This window comes from Lactuca serriola, chromosome 3, assembly GCF_051521515.1.
Source record: "Lactuca serriola cultivar US96UC23 chromosome 3, Lser_US96UC23_V15, whole genome shotgun sequence".
Classification (NCBI taxonomy): domain Eukaryota; kingdom Viridiplantae; phylum Streptophyta; class Magnoliopsida; order Asterales; family Asteraceae; genus Lactuca; species Lactuca serriola.
The window spans coordinates 54,359,949-54,372,590 of NC_136410.1; the positions used below are offsets into that span (position 1 = coordinate 54,359,949).

At 34.2% G+C, this 12,642-nt stretch overlaps 1 protein-coding gene across 1 annotated transcript; it reads right to left on the reverse strand.

Moving 5' to 3' along the window:
* Positions 1–217: 217 nt before the first annotated feature.
* On the reverse strand, positions 218–1,825 carry LOC145092286 (transcription factor MYB102-like). The gene is made up of 3 exons (XM_079030214.1): positions 1,590–1,825; positions 1,378–1,507; positions 218–1,125 (listed from the first exon to the last, which is right to left on the reverse strand). Exons 1-3 carry the CDS (start codon positions 1,717–1,719, stop codon positions 387–389), a joined length of 999 nt encoding a protein of 332 aa, XP_078886340.1. The 5' UTR covers positions 1,720–1,825; the 3' UTR covers positions 218–386.
* Positions 1,826–12,642: the final 10,817 nt, after the last annotated feature.

The window sequence follows — 12,642 nt, forward strand, 5'->3', positions numbered from 1 at the left end:
GAGAGAAAGAAAAGTGAAGGAAATAATAGTATGATCCACAAAAAATGAGGAAACTCCCCTCTCATACTCTATGATCTTATAGAATTGTATAATACAAAGATATAAAATATAAATTATTGTGTACGGCTAAACCTGTTATGTACGGATTATTACCGTTTTTAATTAATTACTACATTACCCTCAACTATTCAAATACATCATATTTGTATATTTGTTATTTATCTATTAAAGTTTTTAGGTTATTACTAATCCGTGTGTTCCTTCTCGTCGATTATTTGATTCCCACTTCTATACACAGACAAGTACATGTTTCCAGCAAAGAACGTTACAAACAACCAAATGGTTCCTTTAACCAATCTATTTATTTAATTTACATTATATCATACCTATATTAAATCATTAAACTCGAAACTCTCTGGAATATCCAAGTTGAACATGTTACTACTATAACTTTCTCTCTCATCGTCATTGCTGCTATTATTGATTATTGTTGATGACGAAACTAATGGTGTAGGGCTCGGTATGGATGATGACAAAATCGAGTCATAGTTGACATGTTGGGTTGTAGGCAAATCATTTTCCCCATATGATGGTTGAAAATTTAAGCTTTCAGATGCTTGTTTGTTGTAATTTGGAATATCAAAACAATCGTCCGACAAGCATGTACGCATCATAACATCTTGTATGGTATCACATTTAAGGTTAACCAAGTTCTCTGGAAAATCTTGCATATCATTTGCTTGCATGAGGTGTCTTGGATTCAAAATCCGATTGCTTGTGACACTTAAAGGTCGATTTTGCTGATTAAGAGTCGGGTTCATAGGATTTAAGAGGTGATTGAAAAACAACTCATGGTTTTCTTTATTTGATGAACATGAGGATGATCCCAAGAATGTGGCAAGCGTTAGGACTTGAGGATTTACAAGAGTTTGAAGGTTAAGTAGGTTTGAGAGATTAAACCAAGCTGAATTCAGTATGGATGAAAGTTCCAAGAAGTCAATGCGAGGATTATGAGTCACTGGATCAATTCCATTCTTGAGTAGCCTTTTCCGTATGTGGGTGTTCCAGTAGTTCTTGATTTCATTGTCCGTTCTTCCAGGTAAACGAGCAGCTATTGATGACCACCTATATATAAGTATAGTATAGCTTAGACCTTTGAAAAGTTGAGAAAAAAAATGGTGGAATGATGTATAAAATAATCTAAAATATAAATGGTATAAAACATTCCTTTTATATAATATCTAAGCAGCGAAAATGAAGCAGTATAATGGTATTTAGATTGTATCTCTGTTCAGAATATCTAACTAGCGAAAATTCATATGGTCTTAAAACTTTAATGCGCATTAATTTTTGAGTAGTGAACTTAAATCAACTCACTTATTCCCAAGAATGCTATGTAGTTGGATGATGGTTTCTTCTTCTTCAAATGAAAATCTTCCTCTCTTTATATCAGGCCTCAAGTAGTTTGTCCATCGAAGGCGACAACTTTTTCCACATCTCTGAAGCCCTGTTATAATCAAATATCGACATATTAGAAAAGAAAAAAATTAATGTTCTACTCTTTTGATGCAACCACAAACGATACTTACCAGCGTATTTGGGAAGGCTTCGCCATTTGCCAGGTCCATTTGCTCGAATGTATTGGATGAGTTTGAGATCTTCTTCTTCTGTCCATGGACCTTTTTTAAGCCCATCTTTCTCAAATGGTAGTTTTCTCATTTCTAGCTCTCTTTATCCCAACTGATCCCAAGGCTTTAGTTACTACTATGATCAGAGTGTAAATATTAAACTCGGTTTTTTGGCAAGAACAATTGAGTCATTGAGATTGGTAGGTCCAGAACGGAGGATGACTACTCCCATGTATATATAGAAGAGATTTTGTGGAAACTGTTACGTAGTCAACAAGAATTCGCACCGATCACTCTCTATATCGTATTATCGTTTGGGTAACTAGGTGAAGGTAAATGTATTTGGATAAAAGCGACACATGTTGATTAATCAATGGGATTGACCTTTCTCTTTGTTTGACATCTCAAAAAGTAAAAATAAATGGTGGGTGAGGTTGTTGGGAATTTCTATGAAGTTTCTTCTCTTCTTTACACACACACTTCGTGATATCATTTCTTTTGATGTTTTCCTTCACTTGAAGTCGAAATATCCATGAACTTTCTTTAGTTCATCATTAATTTGCTTTTAATTATATTATGTACTTTTTTTCTTTTTTGAAAACGACATTTATTAAGGAAAGAAGATAACTAGCTGCAATGAAGCACTACATTCGATAAGAATATTACAACGTACACCATTTAATCCGGCTCAACATACATCCTTTCTTCCTATCATAAGATTGTGTCGTATCGACACGAGTGCGTTATATGTGAAAAGAAAGCCAAATAGACTTTTTACCATTTCACAACCAACCCACCAGGTTGTGAAAATGGTATTCGCAGGTGGGTTGGTGGTGATGACTGATGAGGCAAAAGGAAGAGAGAGATTAAGAGAGACGATGTTGCTGCCAATATTCTATTGGCTGTCTTCTTCCGTCTTCACAAAGACGCCACACCCAAACCACCGGGGCTTGGGGTAGTATTCACGCGTTCTTGGCCCCTCCACCTTAGTTTTTCACGCGTGAAGAGGTATCCACTCTGGATAGCCTCTAAGTATTAATCCACAAGAAAGTCTCTGATGTCATCTCATTTGTGACATGAAAATTGGAAGATTATTCCTAAATATCCACATGTCCCGTAACATACATATTCGTCAACAATTTCATTGGCCAAGTAATATCAACTGCATCAGGCTTCTCCATAGCGATTATAAACAAGTGATTAAGAGAGTCCATGCAAATTAAGATAAATATAGGTGGGTACCCAGTTAAATTTGACACAACAAGAACCGATGGTTTCTAAAATATTGGAACCGGAACCGGTTCGATGGGTTTTCAATATTTTCGAATATCAATTGCTTCTCGTATAGGGGAACCGCTTTAAAAAAATATTAAAAGAATTAGTTACTCTCCATTTTCGTTCTTCTCCATAAGAGTAATCAATAACTTTGAGAGAAAGAAGATGAAAGAGAAGATGATATTCGAATCTATCTCATTACAATGATCTAACTGAGCTATATGCATTAACTCATAAACAACTGTGTCTAACAAACAGAACTAACAAACTTCTGTATGAAATTACAACAATACCCTTCAACTAACTAACTAATTGTCATTTGATAACAAAGTCTAACACCCCCGCAAGCTATAGACTGTAGATGCAGCTTGGAAATAGCTTTTTAATGAAGGACTCCATTTAATGACTTGGTTAGAACATCTGCTAATTAAGCATCAGAGCTAACATGGGACAACGAAATCAACCCTTCTCACAGCTTTTCTCTTACAAAGTGAGAGTCAATCTCTATATGTTTGGTCCTCTAATGAAAAACCGGATTGGTGGCTATGTAAATAGCTGCTTGGTTGTCACATTTCAATGGAATTGGATTAATGTGAGACACATCAAGTTCATGGAATATTCGACTCAACCAAGCTAATTCAGAACATACTCTCCTCATAGACCTGTATTCTGCTTCAGCAGAAGATAATGAAATAGTGAGTTGTTTCTTGGATATCCAAGAATTAGGTGCATCACCAAACATAATGAAGAAATCACTAACAGATTTCCTGGTTATAGGACAAGCTGCCCAGTCTGAATCACAATATGCCTCCAATTTATAATTTTGAATGTTATTGAAGAATAAACCTTGATGGAGTGTCCCTTTGAGATAGTGTAAAGTATGCATAACAACATCAAAATGATCTTGGGATGGCTGTTGATTGAATTGACTCAAATATTGAACTGAGTAAGCTAAGTTAGGTCTTGTATGAAGAAGAAAATTCAGTTTGCCAATTAATAGTCTGTACTCAGTAGGATCTTTGAGAGGATTAGGCATTTTGGGAAGAATATGAACTTTGGGTGGCAATGGAGAGGAAACAGAAGTGCCTTCTTCGATTGATTATTAAGCTAACAACTCTCTTATGAATTTGCTTTGATGTACAATCATCCCATTTGAGAATTTTGTAAATTCAAGACCAAGAAAGAAATTGATTTGTCCCAAATCCTTGATTTTGAACTTATCATCAAGAAAAGTTTTTAACTTTGTGATTTATGCAAGATTATCTCCAGTAACAAGTATGTCATCAACATACATAGCAACAATGACTATGGAATCTTTGGTTTTCTTTAGAAAAAGAGAATAGTCATTATGAGAATGTGTATAACCTTAAAATTTGAGAGCTTCAGAAAGTTTAGAATACCATTGCCTGGATGCTTGTTTTAAGCCATACAATGACTTTTTAAGTCTACAAACAAGATGAGGAGAATCAACTTGAAAACCAGGAGGAATCTTCATGTAGACTTCTTAATGTAAATTACCATGAAGGAAAGCATTATTGACATCTAATTGTTGAATGGTCCACCCTTTCTTTACAGCCAAAGATACTATACATCTTACAGTATTGAATTTGACTACTGGAGAGAAAGTATCATGATAATCTATTCCTTCATGTTGAGTGAATCCCTTGGCAACTAAACGGGCCTTATGCCTTTCAATTGAGCCATTTGCCTTGTATTTCATTTTGTAAACCCATCTACAAGAGCTTGAAGTTTAACAATATCCCATGTGTTATTTGAGACAAGAGCTTGAAGTTCCTTGTGCATTGCTGCTTCCCAATCTTTATTCCCTTTAGCTTGATGATAAAAAGTTGGTTAAGGAACATGTAATTTTGAATGAAATGCAAAAGAATGATTGATGTTATGTTTTGTTGATGAAGTAAAAGTTACATCTGGTATGCACATATTGGTGAGAGTATGACAACAGATATGATCAAAACCAACCTGATTGCTTATGTAATCTTGAAGTCTTATTGGTGGTTGATGTATTCTAGTAGACCTGCGAGTGGCAATGGAAGGAGGAATAGGATCATTGGTATGTGAATGTCTATAAGAAGGTTTAGGGGTATAATTAGAATTTTCAAGAATATCAGTTGAATTGGTTGGAAGATGAGAAAAGGATGAATGTAAAGGATGTTTAATCATTGAATGAAGAGGAAATAAATCCTCAAAGAAAATAACATCTCTTGAAACATGAATATGCTTATTAACTAGATTCGGTACTTTATAAGCTTTTTGACCAGTAGGGTATCCAATAAGAACATAAGGATGAGATCTAGACATGAATTTATCACGTCCAATAGGTTTCTGTCCCATTATAACTTAATAAGGAGTGGCATTGTGAAGAACTTTTGTGGGCATTCTGTTGATAAGATGAACAGCCGTCTTGACACATTCATTCCAAAAAGCAATACCCAAACCAGATTGAAAATATAGAGATCTTGCAACTTCTAAAATGTGCCTATGTTTTCATTTAACAAGCACTACTAGAAAAACAGTCTTTTACGACGTGCAATGCGTGTCGTAAAATTCTCAGACGACGCTAAAATACGTGTCAAGGAAGGCCATGTCATAACGAGAGATCACGCGCTTTTGCGCGTCGTCTATTTACGACGCACATTTACGACACATATTTATGACACGCATTTATGAACCGCAGTTATGACACGCAATGCGTGTCAAGAAAGGCCCTGTCATAAAGTTAGACGACACGCATTTGCGTTTCATAACCTTACGACACACGTATTTATGGCACGCAATGTGTATCAAGAAAGCCCCTGTCATAAAGGAAGACGACACGCATGTTTGTGTGTCATAATTTTAAATGTTTTTAAAATTATATATTTTTGATTGATTTACTGATTTTCAATTAAATAACACATTAAAAGTCTCATGATACAAAATAAAATACCATAAACAATAAAGATAATTCATTGCACTAATGTTTCAAATACAAATAATCATTCCAATAGTAAGTAAATGTAACACATTGCTAATATTGTATAATATATATTATAGAAAACAAAACATGTAAAACTTTAAAAGAAACCCATGACTTGAGAAGCAGTACACACTCTTTTTATTGGAATTGAGACATTTAAACTGGTCGCAGGTCTTTTCCCGCTCAAAATAAAGGGTTGGGTCCCACCAGCTTGCATGAACGACACATCACCTCCCATCTCATATGATCTCCCCCCATAAATTTTAAAGTTTTTCCTTCTTTTTTGAGCAGATTTTGAAGATTTGTTACCTTCAAACCCTCCAGGAAGATAATATGTGTTTGCTTCTCCTTCGTCCTCTTCAATGTGGTCGTGCAACACAAACAAGAATGAATTCATATATGAGTAATTTAAGATGAAATGACAAACATACCCATCAGGTGTTCAGATGTCAAATAATATCACATATCCATCCATAAAGCCAGCTGCATATTGACCTCCATGAACTTGAGAAGTAGCCTAAAAGAGACAATACATACATATTCACACACAATATATATATATATATATATATATATATATATATATATATATATATATATTAGAAACAATATCAAATAATATAAAACAATGGGGGTCAAGGTCAAAGTGAACCTACCAAAGCTGAAATGCTGCAATCTGATGCTAGGGGAATAGAGCTCACAAGTTGCTCTTTATCCAAGTCCCAAACCATGGTTAATGAAATTTCACCAGAAGCAAACTGCATTAATAAGTAAAACATAAACATATGTTGTTATAAATAAATGAAAGTCTATAAAAAGCATCAAAGTGAATGAAAAGTAAGAGTAGTTGATACCATAAAGTCGGATTGTTGTTGCTAATCTAAGGTGGGACAAGGACTCACTCTTGATCATTAGAAAAAAGAGAAATAGAAAACTTGGAGAATAGTGAAATTCAATACACCACATGTGTTAATAAAAAGGAATTGGAATTAGAATTGAATCTGTCAGAGGAATTGAAATTTGAGGGAATCAGGATCAAAAGGAAATGGGTTTGGTTGGTTGGAGGGATGGAATGAAATTCAATAATAAAATTGAATGATTCGCAAGTTTTAATTTTTTCTATATTTATTATTTCAATACATATAATGAGGATATTTTGGTCTTTTAATAAGAAAAAGAATGGAGCTGATTTCCATTGATTTAGCAAACAAACATGCCATGCTGGAATGGAATCTAGAATTCCAGTTATATGAGTTTTAAGTGCTCTAAAAAACTCACTTGATTCCTTAATTCAGTTATATGGGGTCATTTTTCCAAGTTTTCTCCTACATAACAAACATATCATAAAATCACTCATATATTATTCATTGGTATTTTAAGCATTTGGTAAATAAATCCACAGTCAAACATTTAATGGATTAGATTATCCACTTCATTTTTTTGTTATTTTTACTTTATTTCAACTTTATTCAGCTCTTCTACTTCATATGAATCAAGGAAAAACCTCCTATTAATTGGAGGTTTCCAGCTTCGTGGCCTAAGCAAATTAGATATCACTTACAATGCAAATACATCATATCATAAGTTTTCCCATACATACATACTAGCAACTAGCGGTTACACTTTTTTTATGAAAAGAAGTAGTTGTAAACTTACTTTTTTGTGCAAGCCTTGAGGTGACTTTTGCCTAGTGAAATTTTTGGTCGGATAGGAAAGGTCACTTTGGGTAGGAATCATTCGTCTACTCTCGTTTTCAAATTGATCCAAGAATAACTGCCTTACCAATCCACCAAGGTTTCCTACAATCTCTTTAGCAACTACAACCTGCATCATATCATATTAATAAAAAATAACACTTCTTTGTCATAAAAAATAACACCCATGTATTTAAAAATAATAAATAAAAAAGACATATAGCTCTAGGGTGAAGCCTAACGTCTCCCTCTTTATCAACATGCTCTGGAGCATATGAGTCGCCTGAAAGGGGTAACTTGTTGTCTGAATTTGCAGCCTGTGATTGGGTGTGTGCATGTGCAACTTACCAGATAGGATTCACAGCCTTGGCTTCCTGAGTAGAAGCTTCCACCATCCTCTCCATAGATTCTCTACTAAACAAAACGTATTTTTATGAAATAAAAAAATATCACTAAGTAAACATATTTAGCTTCTTTGGAAAATATAAAATATAAATTTCAAATCAAATAGTAAAAAATGACACTTCACGTTAGTTTTTTTTTTTTCATTCCATCATGCACATGGAATGGAATTTTGTAACATACTAACATAACCATTTTTTATTTATGTAACTTATAATCTCAAAAACCTTTATTAAAGCATTCATGATTTTAACTAAATAACAATATTATATTCTAAAATAAGCAAGAAAATATACTTTTACTGGAATTTGAATGAGATTCTATTATGAATGATTTATTATTTATGTAAATACAAATTCATTAGCTACAATAATTTTAGGAAGATTATTCAGAGCAATGATAATATTGGTGATAATATTTACTCTTGAACCACAATAATTAAGCAAGGTATTATGTTAGATAAATAAAAGAACCCTAATAAATAAGTTGCAGAGCACTTAAAAGAATTATCACACTTGTATACATGATTTTTATAATCTATGAACATAAATAAGATACAAAAACCACGACATTGCAAATCAATTAAGAACGAAAGTCAAACTATAGAACCTATTGCAAGACGATATTCAAACTCCCCTAAATTGCACTAACAAAATGAAAAAAGTAAACCTAAATGGCCAAAATGAGAGTTGCAATTCAAAAATCAAGGCATCCATACGAAAGAATAAATAAAAGCATCAAAGAAACTACAATATATGGAATCAATGAGACCAAAAGATTTTGACCTCTGCTGGAGCAAAAGAGAGATAGGTTGATAGTGGTTTTGAATCTAAATAATTGCATCCAGGGGTCTGAATTGACGTTTTGAAAGTTGAAGGTTCTATTAGTAGTTGATACCATGTCAAAACTTGATGTCATACTATACAGAGGAAAGCTTCTGCGTTTTTGACTGTTGATCCGAGAAAGCTTCTGCGACTTCCTTCATCTTGATGAGAACCATGGATGAGATCTCCTTTGCAGCAAATTAATTCATGTCCCCATTTATCTGGTCAAAATTTAATGAAAAAAAGGTCATAAGGGAAGTTTGACTTTGAAAAGGTACCTCAGGAGCCATCCATCTATATGTCCTAGTTTCTGTTGTCATGACACCTGTCTGAGTCTTCACTCTTGCAACACCAAAATCAGCCACCTTAACAACCTGAAAACAAAGTCTATAAATATGAGTCTCTCTTTTTCACTTAATAGAGAAACTGGAAACAAGGATTTCCCCCATTAACTTTTTTAAAAGCTTGTCGCATACTTTATAAATATCATTTATGATTTATCCAGACATGAAGAAAGAGAAGAGAATAGAATCTTACTTCATGTTCATCCATGAGAAGATTTGCAGCCTTGAGGTCTATGTGTATGATGTTATTCTGGTGTAGATAATTCATACCCTTTGATATATCAATTTAAATCTTGATTAATGTTGGAAGCTTAAAAGTTCCCTTGAAAGGCCATAACTTGATGTCACTCTATATAGAGGCATCGCTGAATATCTAACCAATAAGACGTTTTCCATCTGTTGCTACAGGTGATTGCTATAATTTTTGAGGATAAGGTTGATCTTGATAAATTTAAAGATTACAAACCCCAAACATCAGATGATGCAGCCCCATAAGCCCCCTGCACCTACCCCACCCAAAGAAGATGTAGTTGAGAAGCCAGTCAGCACACCGGAACCCAAAGTTGTGAAGCCCAGTGTAACTTCTGAAATAGATTGTGTTTTTGCTAGCTCTCTTGCAAGAAAAATAGTTGAAGATAACAATACATGGAAAGCAAACAAAACATAATTGAATTGTTAAATACATGATAAATGGGATGAACAATAAATCAACATCAAACACCTATCTATTATATAAGACTTTATAGAACCATAGGAAAATTGAATAAAAAAGGATATTTTTTTTGATAACTCCACTTGGTGAGTATCATTAACATGGATACAAATTTGAAAAGACATGGTTTTAAAGAAATTAAGCCCTAAATAAATTGCAGACTACACAGTTTTAAAGAATGGATTAAAATCCCTGAAAAAAAGAATGCAAAGCTTGAGAAAGAGAACAAGAAAGAACGTTTTTTCTCCAACATCATCATCTTCTTCTGTTGCCACACAATGTTATTAGGGTTTCATCTGTAATTTGATCTTGCACTATATACGTCTATGAGGGCTTTGAGAACTGGAATCAAACCATATTTGAGTTGGTTGACCATATTTCTTCTGACATTTGTGTGCATTTGTGCTCAATAACTTGGAAGCAATGGTAGGACCCTTGATGGCAAGAAATTAAGAAAGGACAAGTTTGATCCATAAGAGTTTGGATTTGTCACAATTATTGTCTTATGATTATGGTTATGACAAATTCACATGGATAGCATTATGTAATTTGCATTTCTCAAATTCGATTATGATTACGGCATCCCTATTCATAGTGCGAATCGTGGGAAATGGCAAGTGGGTCTGAACATTTTAGACTTATTGTTACAAGTTCTAAAATTGTTTAAACACACATATAGGTTATCTGAGAAAAAGTGTATGAGTTTGAGAAGTTTAGATAAAGGATTATCGAAGCATCTCGGTTTCAAAAATCTGAACTTTTGTGAATAAAATCAATAAGTATTGGTTTCTAGAAGTCTAGATAATTTCTGAATATGTGTCAAAGCTAGTGAGAGCATGATAATTATGGTAAGTATTGTGAGATAGCAATATTAATTATAGAAAACAAAAGGTTCAATTCGCAAAGTTGCAAGGGTTGAAAAGTTGTTTTGCTATAATTAAGGGAGAGAATTTTATACTTCATTTTAGTTATAAAAGCTTGGATTGATTTTTTCTCTAATTTAGTCATATAAAATTAAGATTGTGTTCTCAAATTCGATTATGATTACGACATCCCTCTTCATAGTTCGAATTGTGAGAACATGGCAAATAGAGATATTGTAGCAAAAGACTGGTTTAGTATCACGTCTTTATGTAAGACATTATGAATCGTATCCCATATTCTTCGTGTGACAACCCGATATTTCAACTCTTTGTAATGACCTAAAAAGTCAAGTATTGTAACCACCTTTGAGTTAATAAAATTAACTTTGATAATAAAATGTCCTAAAAGTTTCTATTTAAATTCCTACTATGTTTAATGTCATTAAACCGTGTTCGTACGTAAAAAGAACGCCCAAATCCGACTTCATATGTTGAAGTTATGATTTTTCCAAGTTCGGCATAGCAACAGACAGCTAAAAACTCGAATCGGAGATCGAGCGACTTTTGGCCGGAATGACCTAAACGAGAATCGAAGGTCTCAACAATGGTAATTCAGCGGTAAAAAGTCTGGCAAAAACCGACGTCAGATTTAGAAGTTATGAATTTCTAAAGAAATTCCTTAAACACGACAATTTAAAAATAAATAATAAAAATAATTTCGAAATTTGCCGACGGAGTCTAAACGAAAGATGTAGAGCGTAGTCTCACCAACGCGTGGATATAAAGACCATCGAAAACGGAATTCGTATGAAGAAGATATGAATTTTAGAAGTTTATTAATTAAATTAAATATAAATTTAATTATAAACTCTTGGTAATATCCGAAGAGGAGTCAGCAGATAAGGCCGAAGTACGCCCTGCGTACCCTCGTACGCCCCGCGTACTCAATGCCTAGGCCTCGGATCGTCCGCGTCCCGGTCTATGCAAAGTAGCCTTGTCCCATCCGAAGTCCGAGGCAGTCGAGGACTCGGTCATGCAAGACGTACGCGTACGCCCCGCATACCCTCATACGCCCTGCGTACCGAGGCGGTTCCAGCCCCTATAAAAGGGATGCGAGGGTTCCGAAGAAAGGGCTCCATTTCTCTCCTTTCTTGTGCGCTGTTGCCTCGTTTTCCGTGCCCATTCTAACCCGAAGCCCCGGTCATTTTGCTCAAGTCCCGAAGGTCGTTTTTACTCCCGAGATTCCCGAGAATCCCGAGAAAAATCCGTTTCCCGAGACGAAACTCTGCCCGGTTTCCATCTCGCTTTCTTCAAACTTTCAAGTGAGTTCATACCCCTTAATTAACCTTTTAAATGTTCTATAAATGCTTTTATATGCTTTCAAGGGGGGGGGGGGAATACAAGTAAAACACACGAGTATCATCGTGTGTTGTATAAAGAATTTTTATATGCTTTTATATAACCAAATCATATGTGATTTATAAACTTTATAGGGAACTCTCGTATATAAAATATGTTACAATAGCATTCTATCATTTGAAATACTAATTGTTGTAATGCATGTATAAACTAAACATTTTCTTAGATTATATGTATACTTGTCTATCTTAGGCTTTACAAAAATCTATACTTTCATAACAAGTGATTCCTTTTCTAGGTATTTCTAAACAAACGAGACCAACTTTTAGAAAACTATAATAGGTATAGTTTTATGAGGATATTGCTAACTTTTACATACTAGAAACACGATTTTCAAAAAGTCACTTTCATATACAAGAACAAACGAACATTTTAACACGAAAATCTGTTTTTTTTACCACGGTTTGTGAGACATTAACTTCACGTACGTTCGAGTACACATTTTAAGTCCTGTATTATATACCAGAATCCCTTGGAGGGGGAGCATGGTGTTTGTGTATAGAT

Bases quoted from the DNA above. Each gene is read 5' to 3' on its own strand.
- LOC145092286 (XM_079030214.1), bottom strand. From the start codon at position 1,719: ATGAGAAAACTACCATTTGAGAAAGATGGGCTTAAAAAAGGTCCATGG. The intron at 1,508-1,589 runs GTAAGTATCGTT...TGATTATAACAG, and splicing joins AAGCCTTCCCAAATACGCTG to GGCTTCAGAGATGTGGAAAA. The intron at 1,126-1,377 runs GTGAGTTGATTT...ACTTATATATAG, and splicing joins CATAGCATTCTTGGGAATAA to GTGGTCATCAATAGCTGCTC.